Raw genomic sequence first — 25822 nt, 5'->3', positions numbered from 1 at the left:
GCCACTTGGGAGAGGCGGAGATCAGAGGCATCTGGTCTCCGGCGGAGTCCCGGCTCCATATCAACATGTTGGAGCTGCGGGCGATTCGCCTAGCACTGAAGGCATTCCTCCCCTTTGTCAACGGGAGTGTAGTGCAGGTGTTCACGGACAACACCACCGCCATGTGGTACTGCAACAAGCAGGGCGGAGTGGGGTCGTGGACCCTTTGCCAGGAGGCCCTGCGTCTCTGGTAATGGCTGGAACGTCAGGGCGTGACTCTGACGGTTCAACACCTGGCAGGTTCTCTGAACGCCAGGGCGGACGAACTCAGCCGTCGGTGCTCGGTGGATCACGAATGGCGTCTGAACTCGGACGTGGCGAAAGGCCTCTTTCTGCAATGGGGAGAGCCTTGGTTAGATCTATTCGCCACAGAAGAGAACGCGCAATGTCATCAGTTCTGCGCCTTGGAGTTTCCAAGACGGCACTCGCACGGCGACGCCTTTCGGCGCGAGTGGAGTTGCGGTCTGTTGTATGCCTTTCCGCCTATACCACTTCTGCCCAGAGTGCTGAAGAAGATCAGGCGCGACCGGGCCCAAGTTATCCTTGTGGCTCCGGACTGGGCTCGAAGGTACTGGTATCCCGAGCTACTCAGCATGTCAGTCGGTCCCTCGATCCGCCTGCCCCTTCAGGAGGACCTTCTGTCGCAGCAGCAGGGGACGGTCCTCCACCCGAACCTGTCCAGTCTCCACCTCCATGCGTGGATTGAGCGGCGACAGTTGAGGCCATTTGACTTGCCTCCTGAAGTCTGTAATGTGATTCTGGCAGCCAGGCGTCGCTCCACAAAGTCGGTATACGCCTGCCGGTGGAACAGATTTGTGGCATGGTGCACAGCAAAGGCTGTGGATCCCCTTTCTGCCCCTCTCTCCGAGGTTCTCCTCTTTCTTCTCTCTCTTGCCCAGCAGGGCTCTGCTCTGGGCACTATCAAGGGCTACCTTTCTGCCTTCTTGAGGCTACCTGATCAGCCATCTTTGTTCAAGTCCCCTATTGTAACGAGATTCTTGAAGGGCATCACGCACATGTATCCACCTGTTCCGTTCGTGATGCCTCAGTGGGACTTGAACCTGGTTCTGACTTTCTTGATGTGCGCTCCCTTTGAGCCGCTTCATTCCTGTCCTCTCCGTCTCCTGACTTTAAAGACGGCCTTCCTGGTTGCTATCACCTCTGCCAGGAGAGTGAGTGAGCTCCAGGCTCTTTCTGTCAAACCTCCTTTCATGTCCATTCATCCAGACAAGGTGGTTCTGAGGACTAGACCTTCTTTCCTGCCCAAAGTAGTTTCTGCTTTTCACATCGGGCAGTCCATCACCTTATCCTCCTTCTTCCCGCCTCCGCATCCTTCAAAAGATGAGGAGCGGCTCCATCGTCTGGACCCAAAACGTGCGCTTTCATTTTATATGGATCGCACACGCCAGTTCCGGGTGGATGACCAACTGTTTGTTGGCTACGTGGGTGAGAAGAAGGGAAGGGCGGTACAGAAACGGACCATCTCTCGGTGGGTCGTCCTGTGCATCAAAGCGTGCTACTCTTTGGCTCGGAAGGAGCCTCCTGTTGGGCTGAGAGCCCATTCCACTCGGGCCACGGCGGCTACTACTGCCCTGAACCGGGGAGTCCCTTTGCAGGACATTTGCCAGGCGGCTACGTGGGCCTCGCTGCACACCTTTGCGAGGCACTACTGCCTGGACAGTCAAGTCCGGAGGGATGGCTTCTTTGGCCGTTCGGTCCTCCAGGACTTTCTGGTGTAGGATTGTATTGGTTCGCAGACCCACCACCGGGGTTGGTATTGCTGGGGTATCTATTCTAAGGTAAGGAATCTAATACTAACCTGTTTCTTTCAGATGAACAAGTTACTTACCTTCGGTAACGATATATCTGTAAGAAACAGTAGTTAGTATTAGATTCCTTACCGCCCCACCCATCCTCCCCTTTCTGCGAACTGATACCTAGGGTTAAGGACATCCCTTTCAGGGCCCTAGTTTCTAATGGCGCCAGTGTTGGTTCTCACATGGCTCTGCGTGTTCTGGCGCGGAAAAGCTGTGTGCAAAGAACTGACGCGCGGAGGCGGCGTCTATATACTCCAGCGACGTCATCACGGCGCACGACGCCGGACGCGGAGCCGCAGGGGACGCCTGCAGACGACGCCTACCGACGCGCAGGGGTACTGCTACGCAAAAGTTTCTGGATCCAGACTGACGCCTGGGGATATTCTAAGGTAAGGAATCTAATACTAACTACTGTTTCTTACAGATATATCATTACCGAAGGTAAGTAACTTGTTCGTTAGGTTTCAGGGGGCATCTCTAAGATGCTCTCTGTAGTGCATTTTACATTAAATCCCGCACTGACATCAGTGTGGGTTTAATGTGCTGAGATGTTTGGTATCAAACTTGTCAGTCTTCAGTATAGCCATTATGGTGCTGTGGAGTTTGTAATGACAACCTCCCAGCACCACATACTCTTAATGGCATCACTGCACTTACAGTGCCCAGGAATGGCTCTGGGTTCTGTAGGAGCACAGGGCGCATGCACCTGTGCCCACACCACTGGCATAGGGCACCCAGCTAGAGGGGTGACTGATGTATGCCAGGGCAGTGGGTTTGTGGGCATGGCACACAGGGATGTGTGCCATGTCGACTTTTGTTTAGTTCTGCGTCGGGACACTCAGCCTGCAAAGGCAGTGTTTGTGTGTCAGGGTGCAGGGCTCCTAAGGGTGGCACAATAAGTGCTGCAGCCCTTAGGGGTCTTCTCTGGTCACAATGACCTGGGTACCTATGGTACCATTTACTAGGGACTGACATGTGGCCAGAGATGCCAATTGGGTTTTAGCTTCAATACAGTTTTAGTGAACGAACACAGACCCTGGGCACCTGATTGGCAGGAGCCCAGGGCACACTCAGTCAAAGCACATCAGCAATTCAGCAAAAAGTTGGGGCATACCATGCAAGAAAGATGGCACTTTCTCACAACAACCAATCCCTCTTCCGACCTTGGATTATCTGAAAGCCTCTATCGACACGGTACAAGCAAACGTGTGTCCTTCGGAGGAGAGGCGCTTATCGATACTTATGAAATGTATCTTTCTTATGACAGCATCTCATCCCAAGGTGAGGACGGTATCCTTTCTCCTCTGTTCGCTGGCCTCCTGCATCTTTCTCACTCCGAATGCTCATCCCCACATGCAACCTCTCCAAGAATACTTAGAGGACTCATTGGGATGACAGGATCCAACTGTTCTTTCATGCAAAGCATTTCCTCAAATGGTGGTGCTTCCCCTGCCAATCTGCTTCAAGGAATGCCTTTTCAATAGCAGGTTCCGTCTCAGATAATAGTGACTGATGCATAACTTCAGGGGTGGGGAGCCCACATGGATCATTTAAAAATCCAAGGCATGTGATCTCCAAAAGAGATGTTGTATCATATCAACCTTCTCGAGCTTCGAGAGGTCCATCTAGCTCTCAATGCCTTCCACCCATCATTCAAGGCACTCACCCTGCTTGTTTAAATGGACAATACCACCACAATGTACTACCACAACAAGCAGAGGGGGACAAGGTCCAGGCCATTGTCACTGGATGCCCAGTCAATATGGAATTGTTTGATCGCCTGAAACCTACTAATCACAGTGAATCACCTTTCAGGTGTGCAGAATGCAGAGATGGATGCTCTCAGCAGAGTTATGCTAGAAAACCACAAATGGGTCTTGCACAGCGACATTCAGTATGTCTTCAGTCTCTGGGGCACGACCACAATAGATTTGTTCGCCATTGCACCCAAAAAAGTGCCACAGCTTCGCGTCGAGGTACTTCTAGCTAGGGACACTGGGGACTGCCCTATGGATTGATTGGTCCAGCAAATTTCTTTACGCCTTTCCACTGATTTACCCCTGATCCCGGTGATTCTAATCAAGCTCTCTCACTCCAATGCCAAGATGATCCTCATAGCTCCTTAGTGGCCACGTCCGTGGTGGTTCACGGACCTCCTTCACTAGTCACAGCGTCCACATCTCACACTCCCATGCAGACCCGACCAGCTGACAAAATTCAGAGGCCAGGTAGCACACCCCAATCTTTTCTCCTTAAATTTGGCTGCATGGCTCCTGAACTAGTACAGTATGGACATTTATACCTGAAAGAGGACAAGCGACCTTCCACCCGGTCAGCATATGCCTTAAAGTGGAAGAGATTTTGCATCTGGTGTTCCTACAAAAATGTGGATCCTACAACTTGCCAGGAAGGTGTTTTTCTTCCATACTTATTACATCTTGTAGAATCTGGCCTCTAGTTCTCTTCCATAAACGTTCAGTTGTGAGCTCTTACTGCATACAGGAAATGTCCATCAAACCTCTTTTTTCAAAATCCCTCTCATCAAGGATTTCCTAGAGGGTTTGAAGGTGTTCCTCCCATTAGGCGTCCTTCCCCTCAATGGGAGCTTAATGTAGTTCTTTCCCTCCCATTCGAGCCAATACACAAGGCATCTCTCCAACACCTCTCTTGGAAAACTGTTTTCCTTGTAGCAATCTCACTAGCGTGCAGGGTTAGCGAAATCCAAGCTTTATGTCCTTGTGAACCATACACAGTCTTCCATTCTTCCAAGGTGGTTATAAGAACTCACCCAAAATTCCTCCCTAAGGTAATTTCAGATTTCCACGTTAATCAAACCCTTTCATTATCCACATTCTATACACCAGCTGAGAGAACACTTCATTCTCTAGATGTACATTGGGTTTTAAAGTTATATCTTGCTAAACTGCATGGCTAAATCAATCTAAAGTTTCTATTACACATAACTGAGAGCACACCTGGAGAAGTGGAGAAGTGTGGCTCACTGGTTAGAGGAGGCAGACCTGAAAGCAGAGGTCAGCCCGGGACCAGGGTTCAATTCCCGGCTCGGTGGGGTCTTGAGTCCTAAAATGTCCATGGACTTGACAATTCTCGCTCCGGTGCCTACTCGATTCACGGGTTCACACTCTGCGACTCTGGGCAATAGCTTGCTTAATCTCCACAACGGCCCCTCGCGGCAGGATGCCTGGCTTTCACCTTGCGGATACCCTGCCGGGGTTATCTCACAGGGGAATATCAGGACGGGTTCCCTAAGCAAGCGCTTAGAAACCGCTTGGTGATTTGCGCTATATAAATTCCTGTACATTTACATTTACATTACACCTCAAGGCGATGGACAGCACTCTCCTCCTCACATACAGCATGAACCCCAACCTGCTTGGTCTTTCTAACTAATGACCTTCAAGAGCAGATACATTTCATGTGTACTTTGAAGGTATTTAATAACGCCATGCTACACTGGTCATTATATTTTTCCAACAATATATCCAAATGGAAAACTCTTGATGTGAGTGGCTACTAGCAACGTACGTGCTATCTTATGGATTCATTTTTTCTACCATGGTCTTAAACCTATATAAGGAGCTTTTGTGTGCTGTTAATGGCTAACTGCGAAATCATTACCCATAAGTACACTGACATCTTTATCTGAAATTCTCCACCTGCAAAGACAATAATACACTAGTACTTACCTATCTAAACAGAACAAAGACCTAACTCTTGATTATAGCCAGAAACACGTAATAAGCACAGGTCCGGGTCAGGATTTTTTCTCAGGTGAATGTCCTTTTCAAGATCATGCGAATTTCAAGCCTTGTCCAAAGAAGTCTGCCTCCGTCACGCATTCCATGTGGTTGTGGTGCTTCAGTTGATACCACTACATTGACATGCAATGTATCTGCCCTCACACATGCCAAATCCATTAGGGAGTGTATATCAAGACTTTTTTTTAATGATTTTTGTGAAGGAGTCTTGCTCTGACTGCCACTCATAGGTGCTGTGGATGCCTTTATGTGGAGAGATAGAGGGGGCTTCAAGAGGCACAAAAGCATAGGAGAATATTATTGTCTTACCGAATAATTAAAAACAAAATCAGGTGATTTCCTACTGCTAGGTCTTCTGCAGAACTTAATAAGACATATATATATTTTTTTTTCAATGAAGAAGCCATGTTGCCCCACCAAGATCCTTTGGTGTATTTCGGAGCCATCATGGTCAGCATGGCTCTTTTCTATGCCACTATGGCTCCAGTTTGCAGAAATATTTCTGACCAGAGTCTGACCTTCCAGAGTCCATCAACATTGCTGCTGCCAGTGGCACAAGTTGCATGGCACAAGTTGCATGCAGCTTTCACTTTGGCATATAGAGTTTCCTTGGATGGAGCCTTCAACATCACAATTTTTCAGAAACTCCTATAATGGGCCTAATATTGAAAAATGCATGGGAAAGAATACCCCTCTCACCTGGCAGAGGCGAGAATGCCACAGATAAAACAAAAGAATTCTGGAGAGACACACTTAAGTTCCAAGAAGTTTGATGTTGGCTTTATTATTTGGGTTTTCCTTATCCCAGCATGATGACAGCGATTAACCTAACCTAATGGCCCTGGAGCATTCGAATGACTGGTTATCGAATGAGAAAATTCCCTTTTGGGTAGACGTCAGCGTTTTTACTAGGGAACATCATAGTGGGTCCTGCTCTGCACACTGGGACTCATAACCCCAGCTAAGCTGGTTTTCCATCAGTACAGAATGGTCTGGAGCTACAGTCACCAATCTACCAAACAATTCCATCAAGCTCATCCTCCACCTGAATAGCTTTTTTACTGCTCGACGGGGTGGGGTATAAGTAAAGACGAACAGCAACTGACTTCCTTTTCCCTCTGCTCTTTCAAGATCAATCGTGTTTTAGAGCCTTGGTGCAAAAGCTTTGACTCTCCCATTGGGGATGAATAGTGGCTTTATTCAGAATTGTAGGACAACCACCTCAAACCAGTGGATCATGTGTGTTCTGAAGTCTGGGTACTCCTTCCTTTTTTGATATACCCTGTCCGGTCATCCCAATATTGTCCGCCCTCACCCCAAATACTAACATCCTGATGAAGGATAATATTATCTGCACCACAGTGGGTGGTAATGTACTTCAACGCATTCTGCAAGCCTTTAAGAGGACTTTAGATTGGGATCTCTTGAGCTGTAGGCTGCATATTTTCACACTGCTGCTGACTGTTCCTCCGATTTGCTATCAGTGGAGAGCACTTGTCGTGTTTTCACTAAGACACGCAGCCTTCAATGGCAGTATACATGTGTTAGGTGAGGGGTCACTTAGGGTAGCACAATACATTCTGGAGCCCTTGGAGACCTTCTTTAGTACCCTTGTCCTTGATACCTGGGTTGTCATTTGCTAGGGAACTTACAGGGGTCTAAAGGTATTGCCAATTGGGGGAATAATTCTACAGTTATAGGGAAAGAGATTTTCCACTGGGGACCTGGATAGCAGGAACCTAGTGCACTTCCTCTCAAAATTGCATTGAATACCAGGCAAAAAGTGAGGGTGACCATGTCAAAAAGGGCACTTTCCTACAATGGGCAAATGTTCTAACCCCCCATTTAAGTTTAAAGTTCCCTAACAGAAGCATTAACAGTTTTTTCCAATGATGTGCTGTTACTAGACTTAGTCATCATTGAAAAGAATGTTCAAATATTCGATACACTCTTTAATGTAATCCAAGCATTAGAACAACTGGTGTTGGCATTAAGTTGCAGACTTTAGATTTGCTCTGCAGTTGAGTAAGCCCCTGTGTCGGCACAGTGCTTCCCCTCATTTCCAGGAGCCTGGAACGATCCCAGCCCAATTAAAATATTTTTTTTAATAGGTTCTGCACCTCATATTTGGGTGGCCTGTTCCCTCCAGTGCTCCTTCGGGCCCCATAGATTCGAGGGGCCCCTACAGTATCCATTTCAGTAGCTCTAGCGCCAGTTGGGTACCAGGGATCCACATATGGATCGGAACCAGTTATACCATCTCGACCTTCCATAGCGCTGGTCCAGAGGCAGACGCTCTTGGTGCCCACTGGTGGCGCTGTCCTCATTTATATCTCCGGACCGGAGCCGGACTGATGTTGCACGACGCCAACTACGGTGCAGACTCAAGCCTGATCTTCCAGGCCAGAGCTCTATTCCTACGGGCTAGGACTCGAGGAGGAATGGGAGGGGTCACTGGATCCTGAAGAATACCAGCCTTATGACAACTTGGACTGGTGTGAGGATCTGGATGAAACCAATGGACTGGACCTTCTCCAGATACTGGCATGGTTTCTCCCCCTACCATGGCTACAGAGGTGGGAGCTTCCTCCACGATGATGGTGAGGGCAGCCGAGGTCCTGGACCTTAGCTTGCCATTGGTGGCAGTCAAGATGAATGTCTTGACCGAAGTGCTTCAGCCTGGAGTGTCCCCATCGAAACCGCTTCTTCCTTATAATGAAGCACTTCTGGGGACCCGAACTTCCTCACACAAGTCGCCACCCTGTAGAGCTTGGTGGTCCAAGCCTCCATCTCTTACGTGACTCCTAGTGAATTCCCACCCACTCCACCGTATTAGGAATCCAAGAGGCTGGACAACTTAGGCGATAAGATGTTTCCTTCCACCAACCTGGCACTTGCGGTCTGTGAACACCGCTTGCCTTTTGGACCGCTATTCCTATGCTCTGTGGGATTCGGTTGCGCAGGTGCTGCCAACCGTCCCAGAGGCATCCCGGGGCTGTACTCTCCCAGGCTGTTGCCAACTGGAGGGAGGCAGCAAAGTTCACAATTCGATGTGAACTATACATGACTGACTCGCTGGGAAGAGTGATTTCATAGACAGTGGGTTTATGACCCCACACCCGACCGTGGACGACTAGCTTGTCTGGGGATGTCCAAGCATCGCTTATGGACTTGCACTTTGATGGATTTGTCTCTTCAGAGACAAGGTGGATTTGTCGCTGAACCCCTTTAAGGACAGCAGGGCTATGGCCATAGCCATAGGCCTTTCCATGGCCCACACTACCCCCAATCTGCCTTTTGCTCCTTTTGTGGCCATAAAAGGGGCTTCCAGCCGCATCTGCATCTGCCCAGTCACTACGGCACACAAGGTCCACAGCCTATGAGTGGCAGAGGACGCAATACCTACCGGCCCCGTGGGTCGGATAGCCAGCGGTTGGGTCAGTCCACTCCCATCCCCTCCCCCTACCTGGCAGCCACAGCCTCCAAAGTTTCCTAATCTTTCCTTTTACCATCATCGGCACCCAGTGGGCGGCAGGATTCCCCATCCCCGGACCCACTTGCGGTACATAATGTAGGACAGGTGAGTTTTGCAGATTGTTCGAAGTTACTACTCCCTCCTCTTCAAGCCTATCTCTCCTCCATGCCACCTACTTACAACAGGCTGACTAAGGGCCACCTAGCCCTTTTCTGCTATGAAGTAACGTCTCTCTTGTCCAAGGGAGCCATATAGAGGGTCCAGACGCCAGAAGTAGGTTGTGGTTGCTATTGCCGCTACTTTCTGGTACCCAAGAAGGATCTTCATCCTATCCTCGACCTGTGCTCTCTCAATTTCTTCTTGGAACTAGGAGACTGGTTGGTAGGCTTAGAGTTTTAGGGTGCATACTTTCATATCCCTGTCCTGCCTGCCCATAGTCGTCACCTGTTCATAGTGGGCCGCAAGCATTTTCAGTTTGCTCTGCTTCTTTTTGGCCTCACCAGCACTCCTCGGTGATGGCGGTGGTTGCAGCTCATCTCCAGAGATTAGGGGTGCAAGTCTTCCCCTATCTCGACAACTGGCTGTTGAAGGCGGGCTAGTCTCAGGCTGTCATCTGACACCTCGACTACAGAAGACCCCCTGCATTCACTGGGGTTCACTATCAACGTGCCAAAGTGTTACCTTTTCATCTGAGTTTTTCTGGACACTGTACAGTTTCAGGACTATCCTCCAGAACGGCATATCCAGGATATTCAGGCTATGATACTGATGTTTCAGCCTCTGACCTGTATTTCAGAGGTACTGACTGAGTCTGCTAGGCCTCATTGCCTCCAGCATCCCGCGGGTGACACATGCCTGCTGGCATATGCAGGCTCTGCAGTGTAACCTGAAGTTTCAGTGGGCACAGCGTCAGAGTGATCTCTCCAACATGGTCTAGAGCTCGGAGGGAACTGCGAAAGATCTTCAGCGGTGGATAATGAACCGCAATTGGTTCATCAGCAGACCCCTCTCCCTTCCCCAACCAGATCTTGCTGTAGTGACAGATGCGTCACTCCTGGGATGGATCGGCCATTAGGGAGAGGTGGAGATAAGAAGACTCTGGTCTCTGGCAGAATCTGGACTCCATATCAACGTGTTGGAGCTCGAGCAATACAGCTGACATTGTAGCAGGTATTCTGCTCCTACACAGAACTGTGCATAGAGACTTGGAACCTCAGTGAATTAGGGTGTGCCAAAACTCACCTTAGTAGCCAAAATCCCCTACCAGACTAGCAATCAGTGTCTCATTGGTTCTTCCATAACCCCAATGATTAGACAACCCAGAACATGGAACTTAGAATACCAAAGGCAATGTGGAACACATGAACACTCTTTCGTTATACTCTCATACCAGTCCAAAACAGGGAGTAAAAGGAGACACGAGCAAGTTTGAAATATTTATTTCTAATGCTGTGTTCTCATGCGCAGTATCTTAGCTAATACAAGCAGACATATTATAAGCAACAAGATTATCAGCATAGTTACTACTCCATAAAATACAAAGGGAGAAAGCATGTTACAATGATAAATGGAAAACAGGTTAGAATACACCTATATCTCACCCTTCCTTGCTAGTAGGTTATTTTAAATCTACAGAAGGTCTCTTGGGTTTACAAGGGCGGCCCCATACCTCTGGTCCTAGCAGAAATGGATCACATCAGTTTCTGCACCAGCTCTCTGCATGCAAATGTTCTCCAAGTGTGTTTGATCATGCCTACGCAGTGCATTATTAAACGCGCCAAAAACAGAGGTGGCCACAGCTGCATATATGTTATGTCTAGAACGTGCGCTGATCAGTCCAAACAACAACCACTGTGTTGAAATAACCTTGAAGGCCTCGGCACTCACTGTTCAGACAAAGCTTACCAAGCAAGGCTGCTAATATAGAAAAACATATTATTCTCGTGTGAACCAAAACACTTTGCTAAACTCTAAAAAATGTATAATAATGTGTGCCGTGTGCAAAGGCAACCGAAAGGAAAAATGGCGTTTAAACTTCTAATGAGCTAATGTCAACTTAACACAGTGTAAATGCAAGGCTCATCCCCATGACAACATTAAAAGTCTTTCTACCCTCCATCAAGAGAAGGCTAGTGCAGTTGTTCACAGACAACACCACCGCCATGTGGTACTGCTACAAACAGGGCTGGGTGGTCGTGGATCCGTTGTCAAGAGGCCCTGCGTCTCTGGACATGTCTGGAACATCAGGGCATTTCCTTGGTGGTTCAAGATCTCGCGGCCTCTCTGAACTCCAGGGCAGACTAACTCAGCCACAGATGCCTAATGGATCAAGAATGGCGTCTGCATCTAGAGGTTGTGTAAGGTCTCTTTCAGCAGTGGGTAGAGCCTTGTTTAGACCAGTTTGCCAGCGCCAGGAACACGCAATGTAAGCAGTTCTGCACGCTCAAGTTTCCAATGCGTCTTTTGCTCTGAGACACTTTTTGTCTCAAGTGGAGCTCAATCCTCGTGTACCCCTTTCCACCCATACCACTCCTGCCCCAGAAGATCCGGAACAACCAGGCCCAAGTCATCCTCGTGCCTCCAGTCTGGACACGGAGGGTCGGGTATCCCAAGTTGTTGATCATGGCCATCTTTCCTCGAGTCAGGTTGCCCCTTTGGGAGGATCTTCTGTAGCAGCAGCTGGGGAGGGTTCTCAACCAGAACCTGTCTATGCTCCGCCTTCTTGTGTGGAGATTGAGCAGTGACAGTTGACAGCTTTCAACCTTCCTCCTGAAATCTGTAACGTTATCTTGGCTGCCACGCTTCCCTCTACTTTTCATCCTTTCCCTTGCCCAGCAGGATTCTACCCTGGGCACTCTCATGGGCTATCTCTGCCATTTATTTCAGCTTTTCCTGTAGTGACCAGCCATCCCTCTTTAAATCCCCTAAAGTTAATAGGTTTTTGAAAGGTTTATTCTTTCACGCTTTCATTATGCTCCAGTGGGACCTTAGCCTTGTCCTTACTTTCCTTATGTGATCTCCCTTTGAGCCCCTGCACAATTGTCCACTCAGGCTCCTTTCCATCAAGATGGCCTTTCTCGTGGCTATAACATCTGCCCAGAGGGACAGTGAACTTCAGGCCTTGTCCTCCAATCCTCCTCATCTGAACATGTACGTTTACTGGTGCTTCATACGAGAGCTTCCTTTTTCCTGAAGGTGGTTACTCCTTTCACTTAGGACAATCCATCACCCTGCCAACTTTTTATGCTCCGCCTCATCCCTCCAAGGAGGAGGAGCCACTTCACCATCTGGTCCCAAAAAGAACATTGTTCTACCTGGACTGCACACGCGTTTCGGATAGACCAACTCTTCGTGGGTATGTCGGAGAGAAGAAAGGTCGGGCCGTACAGAAGAGAACCACCTCACAATGGATCGAGCTCTGTATCTAAATCTGCTATTCATTGTCTAAGAAGCAATCCCTGAGGGTTTGTGTGCTCATTCCACCAGAGCTAAAGTTGCTACCACTGCGTTAGCATGCAAAGTTTTGGTCCTGGACATCTGTCAGGCAGCAACGTGGGCTTTACTGCACACGTTTACTAAGCTCTACTGCCTGGATAGTCTGGTCCATAGTGCTGGATAGTCCGGTCTGTAGGAATGGGCATTTTTCGTGTTTGGTCCTATAGAACTTCCTCATGTGAAATTGATCCACAGACCCATCTCCGGGGAGGTATTATTTGGGTATCTGTTCTAAGGTAAGGAATCTGCGGCTAGAAGATTAACAATTACTTACCTTTGATAACGCTTTATCTGGTAGACACTATCTAACAGCAGCTTCCTTATCAATACCACCCATCCTCCCCGCTCTGCGCACGAATTTCTAGGGACAGAAAGGGATTTTCCCTTTTCAGGGCTCTAGTTTTCCACACCAGTGGTCAGTGTACTTCGTTGCTCAGCACTTCTGGCGTTGTAAGTCACAAAAAGTAAATGACAGCACGCTGGGGAGCCGCCTATAAAGGCACCACTCATGTCACTTCTAACACCACCTACTGGTGCCCAGGGGCACTGCTGAAGAAAAATTTCCCGATCCAATCTGACGCCTGGGGATAATTGTAAGGTAAGGAATCTGCAGCTACATAGTCTCTACCAGAAAAGGTCTTACCAAACGTTATTAACTTGTTCTGTACACTATAGCCTTGGTCTTTCCCTCTTGGCCAATTGTTTAATTCATTGATGAAAGAATCACTGCTATTTTTTTCATCCTGATATGGAGGCTATTTGTCCTCCTCTATCTGGCCAATTTTGGTTTGTATTGAGTGGAGGTTGAAAGCCTATAAATCGTTTTTTTTTTCTCAAAGACACTCCGTCATGAATGTTCTTGCTTATGTCTATTTTCAGTCTTCCCAAAAGCCAAACACTGCAGAAGCCGACACCTCGAGCGAACTAGCCAAGAAGAGTAAAGAAATATTCCGGAAAGAGGTAAAAAGATGGACATGTATAACTATCTTCACTGATATGGTCACTTGTCTTGTTGGGATGCTGCATGTGGGAGTCAATAAGCAGAAGAGAAATACCTATTGAAGTAACAGTAGGTGAACTGCTTGTGATCATTCAATGCTAGAACTTTGTATGCACACAATGTGCGTATTTGTTCTTTAATGAGAAGGGCTTTTCTTCTGGTGTTAGAGATTCCCGTTATATGTTGGACCTTGGACATTAACAAATAATTAAGGAATTCTAATTTGTGACGTAGGAATATTATTATTTTACAAATACATTTTAGTTTAGAATTGTGGTGATTAGTATTTTTCGTATTTACATACTTTTCTTTACGTAACCTTTGTTCTCTGTACTTCTATCATTATAATTAGAGCAAGTAGAGTCCCATTCTTGTTCAAATTCTGCATGGCAATTGAAAATTAAAAGCGTTTTGTGTTCTTTTTTCAAATACTTTATTAATATTTACCAGTTCAAAATCGTCTAACTAGTGGTTTTTGTCTCCATGTTGGAACAGAAATGTCCTCTGCATTTTAAACAGGCATGTACTCCTTCCCTGAGTGCCTGTCTGTAAATGAATCCGTTGTCTTTACTTTTATTTTGGCCCATGTGTACAGAAGCCTGGACTTGTCCCTGACAATGTGAGTACCAGGACCTGCCCTATTGCCTGGAAGAGTGCACCAGTCGTACTCTTTTACCGGCACTGGACTACTGTCCATGTCCAGTATGTATTTTATCATGCAGTGTTTGCAGCGTATTGTTTAGAATGCTTAGTGTGACAAGATCTTTTTCCTGCGTTAATGTGAATGTGGTCTGCATACTTCTCTGCTGTAAAATGAAACCCAGACCTTGCTCTGATATCCCCCGTGCTTGTGTGTGTGTGTGCGAAACGTATATGATAGTAGGGGGGGTCTGTGTATTTACGGATCTAAACACTGGATCCATTTTGGATGCCCCTGATTTAGCATGGTACAATATAGAGGATGAAGGCTGCTTTTCCCAGACGGTTGTAGTGTTTTGCCTTTTTTCCTGTAGCCAGAGGGTGAAAACCTTGATACTGATGTGAGGTGGATGGATACAGGGCTCCTTTTAAAAATTCTGTGATGGTCTTGCTGATTAGTTTTTCCTGAACAGTGCCATCTAGTAAACCGTAGGGGTGAGAGGTGGGACTGCAGCTTTAGGTGGTGTTCAAGGTGAGGAGGTTTCTAAGCAGGGCCTGCCTTTTGGTCCCACTCTGATTATTGATCAGGAAGGCTAACGCCAGCCAGGTGCAAAGAACTCTCACTTCATTTCGCTTATGTGGTTGATTCCTGGTGGATGCCAGCCCATTCCTACCTGCTGTAAAGAGACATCACTTTGCACGAAGGCTGTGTCTGGCGAGAAGCCTGAAAGTGACATTTAAAAGAAAACCAACCTAAACTGGTTCTGAAGCCTCAGACAGTGTATCCACAACCCCAGACTAGAAAATGCTTTTAAAAAAAATGGGATCTAAACCTCCACATTTTGTTCCAGTCCTTAGTTCTTCTTGACCAAGAAAGGGGTGCTCCATGGAGCACTCGAAGACTTGTTGTGCAACAAGCTCTGGTGTCTGCCTGCCAGCCAGTCTGCAAGAGGTGATAGAGTGCCTAATGAGCATAGAAGCCAGCCTGCGTGCTGAGAGGAAAGGAGTGTGCCTGACCATGCAGGAGGAGAGACTGACCAGGAGGAGTGCCTCAGCATATAAACACAACGAGGAACCCCAGAGAAAGGTGATGATCAAGAGTAATCCCTACTGTAAAGGGTTCCCTAGGGTCTCAGCGCAATTCACAAGTGAGCTGTATTGTCATTGCTGTGAGGGCATTAAAAGAAAGTGTTGAGATCTGAGGGCAGATATGCAAACCATTGCACAGCCTGAACTACCGAAGCAACCAGCAGGTGCACAGAGGGGCTTTGCCTATCTGCTCCTGAGCAGATTTTTGCCAGAGAACGTAGGGGGGTGCTAATTGTGGGACTGCTACGATAATGGTGAGAAAAAGATTACTGTGAAGGCAAGTGTGCAGTGCTCCACTTTGAGAATATAGCTTAGTACAACCCTGAATATAGTACACTTTGGATTGTAAAGTACTATGTACTGCTGTAATATTAAAATAGCTTCTTTTTCAATAAATGATTTGCACTGAGCTGGACAGTGTTATTGTGTCTGTTGGTTGACTTTGAGTTCTGAGCTCGCACTACCCTCCATTCCCCAATGCTCCCCATTCTATACCCAAGAAAAGCCTTTGTCTGCTCGTCCTCGCTACTCTGAGATTCAAGTCTGGAGAGAGCTGTACTTATCTAAGTTTGCAAAGTGATGGGCAGGATCGTTTCGCCGGTGGCAAGATGGCTGCACCTTGAGTGAGCTCTGTCGGCCGAGCGAATAATTTGCTAAAATCTGGGAAACATTGTGCTCATCCAGACAATTTCTAAATAGGTTTGCGCTGCCAACATCATCAGGCTGCGGCACAACCTGTTGGCGAGAGCGACACACCGAGCAAAAGGAAGAACACCATAACTGGGCTGGCAGGCCGCGAGTGAAACAAGGTCGCATGGGCAGCTGCTGACTACATGACACACCGCTCTTTGGACGGCAGCAACAGAGACCCCACTTGCGGAGTCTGAATCTGCACTGCTGCTCTAGAGTGGAAACTACACCCCTGCGGAGGCACTGCCAGCAATAACCACAGAGAACGCCTGTGACTGGACTGAGTCGACCCTGATCTGCGGAGTGCACACCCCACCCAGCGGCGGCAAGCTACCGGGGCTCGCCCTAGAAGGCTACAACAGACACAGCCCGATGTTGAGATCTGCACGAACCCACATAAAGTGGCGAGCCGGGTGGGGGGGGGGAGCTGATCGCCGCACATAGACAACCTAAACACTTAGCGCTGAGACTTCCCGCCCCGCTCTCCCCACAAATAAGCCACCACAGCTGGGCGCACATTCATTTCACGCAAGTGCCCAAACTGGGCCCATGTAAGCCGCAACCCAAACTGGGTGCTAAGAACACAGCTATTCCATGTCATCAGAGCGGCTACTGCCAGAAGTGCATGTTGAGCGCTGCGACCACTTGAGCCTGCTTTCCCCTGAATGTGAACCGCCACCAACGAACGCGTCCTCAACTGGAGCAGGTGGTCAGATCAAGCCTAACTGGGCCGCACCACTGAACTGGGGCTGTAACCCCCCCCCCCCATTCCCTCCCCAGCACTCCGCATCCACTGGATCCGCTACAGCCTTGGATGAAAACAGCTCCCTCCATATACGAAACACGCACCACCAGCTACATGCCTGCACTGACTATCGGACATTGACACCCTGCTAGGTGCTCCCCAGGCCTGCTGCAATTAACCTTGCACTCAACTAGCAGATTTAGAATGGACCAACTGCAGGTGTGGCAAAGAACCGGACAACATCCCCTGCCGCATTGCGATTCCAGAGACCCCCCACCTCTGAGCGACCGCAGATCCCCTGCCAAAAAGATACCTGAACTGCAACATATCTGCTGTCACATCCCGGGAACCTGACCACCAGGGAGCGCTTCCGAATACAACCAGCAGTACTCAGTCAGTCTGAAGACGCCACAACCCGGGCGCTGAGAGGATCACCTTAGCACAAAAGGCCAATAGCAAGAGGCCGAGTACATAAACCCATTCAGACCACATATACAGAGGACACCCTAGAGGTTTATCTTGCAGGGTTCGCAGTTCACACTCTTGGCGCAACACCTCTTAAGATTGGGCCCTAAGAAACTACCGCCCAAGTAGACAAGGAGATGGTACAGAAAATCCCAGTGGACCAAAGCGGAACGAAACAAACCACAACCGCAACATACTTAGGGCGCCTCTTAGCACATTTTCCAATCCTTGTGGCCCAACCGAAGCTGCGATGGGAAAGGCTGACACCAAGCAGCCCAAGCAAACCTTTGAGGGCCGGCGCACCAGAAGGTACGGAGACACACCTCAAGAGGCAGAAGAACAGGCCTCATGAACTGACACCACTTGGGTGCAAGATGAGGACATACTATCCCTAATCCTAAAGGTCAAATCTAGCCTGAAAACAATAGACTAAAAAATTGACCACCTAGCGGCCCGACTTTAACAGGGCCAGCAATATGTGGATTTGCATGACACTCGGATCACCCACTTGGAAGCCAGAGTATCCGACGCAGATAACGCCAGCTCTGAGAATCGCCAATGCCTTCTCAAATGACACTGGAACTCATCCGTGCTAAAAAATTAAGACCTTGAATCCCGCTCTCGGAGAAATAATCTTTGTATCACTGGAATCCCAGAATCTAGGGCCATATCCAAAGTGGAGGACTACATAGAGTCGCTGCTTCGCGATCTGTTTGGCACTGCCTTGTCTGAGATCTTCATTGTTGAGAGAGCACACTGGTCACTTGGCCCACGGCCCCTCCTGGGACCCCTATGAGGCCAATAATAGCCCTATCCTAAACTACTGCGACCCAATCCTGCTAAAAGCCAGAGAAATGAGGGAAGTCAAAAATCAAGAAAACACTCTCCCATTCTATCCCAATTTCACCCTGGCAGTACGGGCAGCAAGGTGAGACTATCTACCGGGTAAACTAATCTTCCAACAACTGAACATCCCTTATGCGCTCATGTACCCAGCTAAACTGTGAATAGACACTAATGGCAAACTGCGCTACTTCACTGACTCCAAAGCGTCCGTGGCATGTGCCAAACAATTACACAAATTCTACTCACGTGGCCTGCCCGCATCATCCGAGGATGGCCACACCAGTGACGATGACTAATGACCCATGCAATATAATGTCCATCAGATCAGAACTGCTCCACTGCAATGCACCACTAAAATGCTAGGACACTAGTGCATTCTGATGCTACGCTCCCCCATACCTGTCTGGACACAGCAACCCAGGTTCTTGCATACCACTTCCAAATGTACCATCCCACTCTGCCACCCTGTCCTTGAGGCTGGGGAATAGACCTGCAGAATCCACGTACCCCAACAGGATAATTCCCATGAACACTCTTTGCGTTCCAAGTTGGGGAATTCTGAGTGGGGAGGGTACTTTGATTCAACCTGATTGGGGGGTTGAAGTGGCAGGGGGTGTACATGTGTAATTCAAAGAGGACACTGGAAACATGGACCACTTACCAAGAGTTGTTGTTTTACTGTTTGTGTACAAAGTTGAATGTGTTACCTATCGCACTAAGAGGCAGTCCTATTATGCTCAACATCACAATTGACTCCCAGTCCTTATTGGCGGCACCCCAGCACATGGCAACACGGGCACCCAAGGACTGACTCATGACTGAAGTGACATTCCTAACCTGGAATATTGGGGCAATAACAATCACTGTAAATCCCATCTCATACACACTCACCTTGCTCTACAAAAATCGATGTATGTTTTCTAAAAGAGACGTACCTTTCCACTACTAATACTGCTTGACTTTGCGCTCGATGGTGGGGCGACTCCTACTCCTCTATATACTCCAACTATGCTAGAGGAGTCACCAAATAACCTTCCCTGTCGCAATCAACACGTGTATATAGATGCAGCAGGCAGATACGTTATACTGGCAGGTACGCTCTTCTCACAACCATAAATTATGGTGGCTATATATGGACCGAATTCAGATGACACAGACTTCTTCCTCCGTATTTGGCAGCTAATTTCCTCGCATGGCCCCTGCCCAATAGTCTGGGGTGGCGATTATAACATTGCACTACAGAACACTCTTGATCGCTTAGGTACTAGACTGCAGCACCCGCAAGCCACTGTGACACTACACTCACTCATACTGGAAAATGCGCTAATAGATGCCTGGCGTCATGCCAACCCCAATAAGTGCGTGGCCACATGCATTTCTACCACACATAGCTCCTGGTCCCGCATTGACTTATGGCTAGTATCCCGGGATGTTGTCTAACCATTTTTTTTTTTTGCAGAGTTTTATATAGCGCGAACTAGAACCGAACCGAATCAGTTATCAGAGCGCTTTACATAGCACCAGTTACGTTACATGAGGACACACTTTCATTTTAGGCACGGGGAGATTAAGTGATTTGCCCTGAATCACAGGGGGTTTTTGGCGTCGTTACCGAGATTTGAACCCAGATCCCCAGGTCCGAGGTCGAGCGCCTTAGCCGTTAGGCCAACCCCTCTCCCCCATTCCCTTGTCATCATAATTTGGCAGCCACTGTGGCGTGCACATTAGCTGGAACAAATCCTTTCTCTTTCCCCTCACCAATGCAATGCTCCCTTATCGTACAGAGTACCCACTAAAATGGGCCACCGAACAGCCAAATATCTAGGTATATGGCTGAGCAGAGACCCGGACGAACTTTGGAAAGTGAATTATGGACGAGCTTTGGAATGGCCAGAAACTAAAATCCTGGCATGGAACAAGCTCCCACTCTCCTTGGCAAGCCGCATTGCGATAGCTAAGATGGTGGTCTTGCCAACATTTTTTTTATCTCTTCCTTAACGCTCCACTCTCCCGCAATTAAGGCAGCGCTCAGACATGATCACGTTAACATGGGCCGGTCCTCAGCCCCATATCGCATATGAAACCCTAGCACAACCCTTCACGTGCTGCAGAATGGGAGCCCAAGACCTAAAACTGTATGCACGCTTGCTCAAGCCAGTTTCTTGCACTTCTGGCTACACCCAACGCCCTTCCAACCCCATCTGGCGACGGAAACTGATCAGACTTTCCCTTGGCCGCTCCAGGCAGCATTATTCCTGCTGTATAAAGCATCTGGAGAACAAATAAATACAGTGTACTGCGTGCACTGGGCATGTGAGGGTATCCGAAAACAGGCAGGCTCAGACACTTTATACTCACCATCAATGAAGCTAGCAGAGAACCCCTCCTCTCCCCCACTCCACAACAAAGAGATGGCGCGCAGTGCCAAGTCCCTGGGTATATGCACCTCTGCAGACCTCTACCCAAATGGACAGTTTCTCCCTCTCCCTACTCATGAAGCAGCAACCACAATCGCCACACTAGATACCCTACTGTACTGCCAAACTAGGGCAACCTGCAGAAACACAAACAGCGCGTTCCCGGACTCCCCACCGGTTAACACGGCACTTGAACACATTCATACAGCCACATTGCATCGCAAACTTATAACAAGGCTCTCCTCACCAACACTAGCAGCATCCCTGGTAAACCCTGAATGAACCCTCAGCACCTGGGATGCGGACCTGACCACGGGGCCATCAGTAGAACAGTGGCAATACTGCTGCAACCAGACTGAAAGACTCTTCCCCCAACTACAGGTTGAGGCTGATAAACTTCAAATACCTACACAGACTGTATCGCATACTGACGGTTCTCCACAAAATGGGCTTAACTGCGGATACGAGATGCACGCAGGTCTCAGCACCAGATGCCACGCTCATACACTTGGCCTGGACATGTCTGCGAGTGGCTGACTTCTGGTGGACAGTATGCGAGATCATGAGCACCATTACATTTATCCACATTGCACCAGGCCAGTTCATGTGCCTAATAGGCTATGTTAAATATATCCCTGCTGGCCAAGCGAAGGGTGGCGATAAACTGGGGTCACAAACCAGCACCATCGACTAAGGCATGGTTTGCCGACGTAGCACACTGCCAGACACACCTGACCATGTACTGGAACGTCATGCCAATTGCGAGCTATCCACATGACATCTGGGCCCCACTGTTGACGTATCGCCAACCGACTGACGATACTGATGAAAACCCAAGCTCTCCAAATGCGAACTCACAACACGAACCATATCGAGACCCTGCATGAAGACATAACCGACACCTCTCCATTCGTCCCTTATCTCCGACACTGCATACTGTATTCCCCAGTTATGCCTCAATCATGTCCATGTAGATTATTGCATTAACTGTCACAATATAATTGTGCTATGATGCCGTCATAAATGTTTAATGTCAAATTCATTGTGCCCGAACACACCAATTGTATGCCTCTCTTGAAATGTGAATAAAGTTTAATAAAAAATAAAAGTTTGCAAAGTGATAGTTGGATGAATGCCATGACACCAGTAACAAATAACCCCAAACACCATTGTTGGAGCCAAGTAGTCTCTGTGATCCCCCAGACTGGTATGGTACCCCTCTATTTTGTCTTTTCTAGTCCAGACTGCTTGCACTGAGTGGAAATATCCTCACATGCCCCATCCCAAGTAGCACATTACTGGCCCTTGAAGTGTTACTAGCCCAAAATCCAAAATGTGGACTGACGCTGTACATCTGCACCCTTCTGGTTTGCATTTAGGTTATACATTTTTGCCTCTAATTCTGTGACTTCCTGAAATGGATCTGCTCCAATGACTCATGAATCATGTCCATTTTCAACTTCATTACAAAACCGGAGGCTTCCATTACGCAGTAACCTGTTATTGCTGCCCCAGCATGCAGCCCTTTAAATAAAATGAATGCATCATAAACAAAACATTAAAGTATTAGAACTTTCAAGACTGTATATACTCCATGTCACTAAGTATAGTCCTCTTTTATTCGCTGGTCCTTAACAAGGTAAGTACTAGGCCATTAACCAATATTTTCTGTGTCTTTTCATGTTTAATGATGACTATTAATTTTTTTTGCCTTTGTTCACCTTTACTTGCAGGTAAGTTGATATTTTGTTTCACCCCACCAATTTATGGTCGGGTTTTCTTATCCTTACTTGTTTTCAGCTACTGCTGCTGGTTTCCCCTTGCTAATAAGGGGCCTGCGCACGGTTTATCACCCAGGTTACTGTGCGGACTGGTTCTGGGTCCGAAGCTCTTCCTGCAGCCTGCGAAGATCTTGTTAAGGGCCCATGCGTCTTTTAAAAGATGCATGGGCACCCAGTGTTTTTTTCAACACTTCAGGTTTCATTACATGCTCTCCCGCATAGTGGCGGAGCGTGTCTGCCTGCAGCACCCACGCTGTACACCGGCGGACTCCTCCTTTCTTCAATCCGGGCACAGCCAAGTCCTATAAATGCACTCAGCACGTGTATATCATGGCCATAGCAATGCGGCTACAAACTTATACTCCCTTAAACAGACACCGTTGTAGATGGAACCAGCAGAGAGCTTGTTTTGGCAGTTTTAGAGATCTTCTACATTTAAAAAGGGGGAGTATTTGCCAGAGATTTTTATTTTTAATATTTGGTAAAGCGTATCTGTATCTTGTTCACTATGTCTGATGAGGATGTTACCCGGGAGCCCCCTAACCCTGTGATTAGTGAGTATAACTCTAGGAACTATTTTGACAGGGAGATAAAATCTTCCCTAAAGTATTCAATGGGAGCTGTTGTTTGCAAAAAGAAAAAGGGATTCACCTTCTGTGGAATATTTTTTCTCTTTTTCAGTGGAGGAGACCCCTTCATTAGTCAAGAAAGGAGGTAAGGCAATTAGAAAGTCTAAACACTTCACGATTGAGGAGCACTGATTGGGTAGCCTGAGCTCTACAAAAAACCGAGGTGTCCATGGCAGCTCAATTAGCTGGAGCGACCATGTTGATGCAGTTGATATAGGTGTCTGTCATGGCACGAATAGATTGAGTGGTCTTCATGGCACAAGAGACTTCAGTATTAATACTCATTTGACGGTGAAGTAGAGGACGAGGTGGACAAGTATGCCTTCGATACTCAGGAAACGTTGGAGACTGATTTCCTTGATGCAGATTTGGACCAGCCTTCAACTTCGAAGGATATCAGGGACCCCTCGGTGTGGAAATGTTCCACCCTTCCTGCATTACGCACCCAAGGGGCTTGGACTGGTGGCCTATGGACCTCTTGACCTTCTTTATTAAATCCTGAATCCTTAAGTGTCTCTAAAAGGATATGCAGAATCAGATGCAAACTGAATGCCCCAGACCATTCCTAGATGATAAATCATGAATAACACCTAAGCTGGAACCAAAGCTATTAACCTTCCTTTTTAAGGCAAGGAAAGGTCAGAGGAAAGGCCTGAAGCGCTGTCGCAAGCAGTGCCAGGATGGATCATTAGATACTCTGGGTCCATTGGTCACGATACTGGATATGGCTGAGAGGGATGTACGTTAGTACAACGCGATCTTTTAGATCGCGGTACTTTACAACGCTGCCTTTACAACGCAAGTTACAACGGCTTGCGTTGGTGTGCGTGGATTATTATAATTTTATATTCGAACTCCAGCCCACGTAACAGTAGGGAAGGTGTTGGAATATAAAATTACAATATTCCTTATACAACAGCGCCATCCAGCGCAAGTCGTAGTAACGACTTGCGTTGTAATGGCACCGTTGTAGGTACTGCGGTGTAAACACCGCGTTCTAAACGATGTTCACCGCTGAGAGGAAACCTCCTTTAAGGGCATGACTGCAAATATGGAACTACTCCTGGGATGAGCCAGCAGGCTTTGTCTGCTTGGCAATGCCAATGCTGGGTTAATTACAGAGAGTAAAAGAGCTATCCTGATGAGGATCAAACCAAAACTGGGTGAAATTGCCAACAAAGAAACGCTAGATGACCCGAATGGCATTCTCTTTGTGGAAAGTTTGATCAGAAGTCTATCCAAATACGTCTCAACGTTTACTGCTTTTAGTAAGGCTCAATACAACATGACACTGATGTTTAATCATAGAATATTTGGAAGAGCTAACAGGAGGGGCTTGGCTGTCAGCCATGGGCTACAAAGACCCCAGTATTACCATCAAGACTAGCTTGGAAACAGAAGGAATTTCAACACAAGCAGTAGCTTCTTCCCACAAAGAGGACTAACTCCTCACTCATGAGGCAGCAGGGGCAGATTCCAGGGAGCTGGAGATCAGGGTAAGTTTCAACCCTCTAATGGTTTCTTCCCACACAAAGTTAGGGGGAAGATTACGTTTTTTCGCCCAAAATTGGTCTGTCATTACAAAGGATTCTTGGGTTTTACAGACTGGGAGGGGTTTCCAAATATAATTTTGCTAGGTTGTTTACCACAGATGTCAGCCAAGGGAGTTGGCCTTGGATCAGGAACAAATGACACTGGTAGATACACAAGTTACCCAATTGTTGCTCAAGGTGGCAATTCGCAAGGTCTTGGATTCAGAAAAGGGCTTTGTAATTACTGTTTTCCTTATAAAGAAAAAGGACAAGGGTTTGTGACCCATAATAATCTTAAACGAATTAAATAGGTTTTTGATTACAAGCACTTAAAGATGGAGGGGCCTCTTCTGAGACATTTTTTAAAAAAAAGACTAGCTTGTGAAGTTGGATCTAAAAGACGCTAACTTCACAATTCCTATGGATTCCAGATTCACAGAAGTATTTACAGTTCACCTGGAGAGGTTTTTTGTACCAGTTCTCCTGTCTTCCCTTTGGTCTGTCATCAGCCCCTCAGTGCTTCACCGAGGTACTGCACCCTGTAGTTGCTTTCTTTAGAAAGAGGGGAGTACATTCATTGATTTATCTAGATAACATGTTACTGATGTCTCAGGATCAGGGGGAATTGCTGAAGCGTATAAAGTGGTCAACAGATCTCTTAGAGGTCTTAGGGTCCATTATCAATATGAAGAAGTCAATCATGGCCCATACACAGAATTTGGAATTTCTGGGATTTTAGGTGGATACAATCTGACAAAAATCTAGAAGGCGGTAGCCCGCGTTCTAGAGAAGAAAATTGTGACTTTGTGGGGTCTAGCAAGAGTGGTGGGACTTTTGTCATCGTCCATTCAGGCCATTTTCTCATGCCCTCTGCATTACAGGGCTCTTCAGACACTGAAATTCCTGGGTTTCTGGAAAGGTCTTTGGTATACAGATGTAACTCCCCTGTCCCAGTAGGTTTGAAAGGATGTACAACAGTGGTGGATCAACCTGGAGAGCTGTAATGGGAAAGCAGTATTTGGGAATGTTCTGGAATTTACTGTAGATTCAGATGCAAGCATCATTGGTTGGTGTGCAAGATTAGGAGAGATAGAAACTGGGGGGGGGGGGGGGGGGGGGGGGAAATGGTCCAAGGAGGAGCTATCCTTACACACAAATTGTTTGGAGATGTTAGCAGGGCTGAACGCTTTGAGTTTCAGGTCTACTTTAGCAACTTATGTGTTATTGATCCAGATGGACAAATTCACAGCTGTACCTATATCAATCGTCTGGGGGGTGTAAGATCGAAACAACCTGCAGAACTAGCAAGGGAGGTTTGGTATTTTTGTTGGGACCAGAAAATTCTGTTGAAGCAGAGTTTATCCCAGGTCATCAGAATAAGCTT

The 25822-nt window shown here is 47.5% G+C and overlaps 1 protein-coding gene across 3 annotated transcripts in view; it reads left to right on the top strand.

Annotated features, from left to right (window-relative positions):
* The window catches only part of SETD2 (SET domain containing 2, histone lysine methyltransferase), a 1168808-nt gene that overhangs the window by 1048398 nt on the left and 94588 nt on the right, over positions 1–25822 (top strand). For all 3 annotated transcript variants that reach the window (XM_078662450.1, XM_078662451.1, XM_078662449.1), the window contains exon 20: positions 13485–13565. In XM_078662450.1, the coding sequence (XP_078518576.1) occupies positions 13485–13565 (81 nt within the window). The remainder of the gene's footprint in view (positions 1–13484; positions 13566–25822) is intronic.

Source organism: Lissotriton helveticus, chromosome 10, assembly GCF_964261635.1.
Source record: "Lissotriton helveticus chromosome 10, aLisHel1.1, whole genome shotgun sequence".
Classification (NCBI taxonomy): domain Eukaryota; kingdom Metazoa; phylum Chordata; class Amphibia; order Caudata; family Salamandridae; genus Lissotriton; species Lissotriton helveticus.
This window is presented reverse-complemented; position numbering and strand designations above follow the sequence as displayed.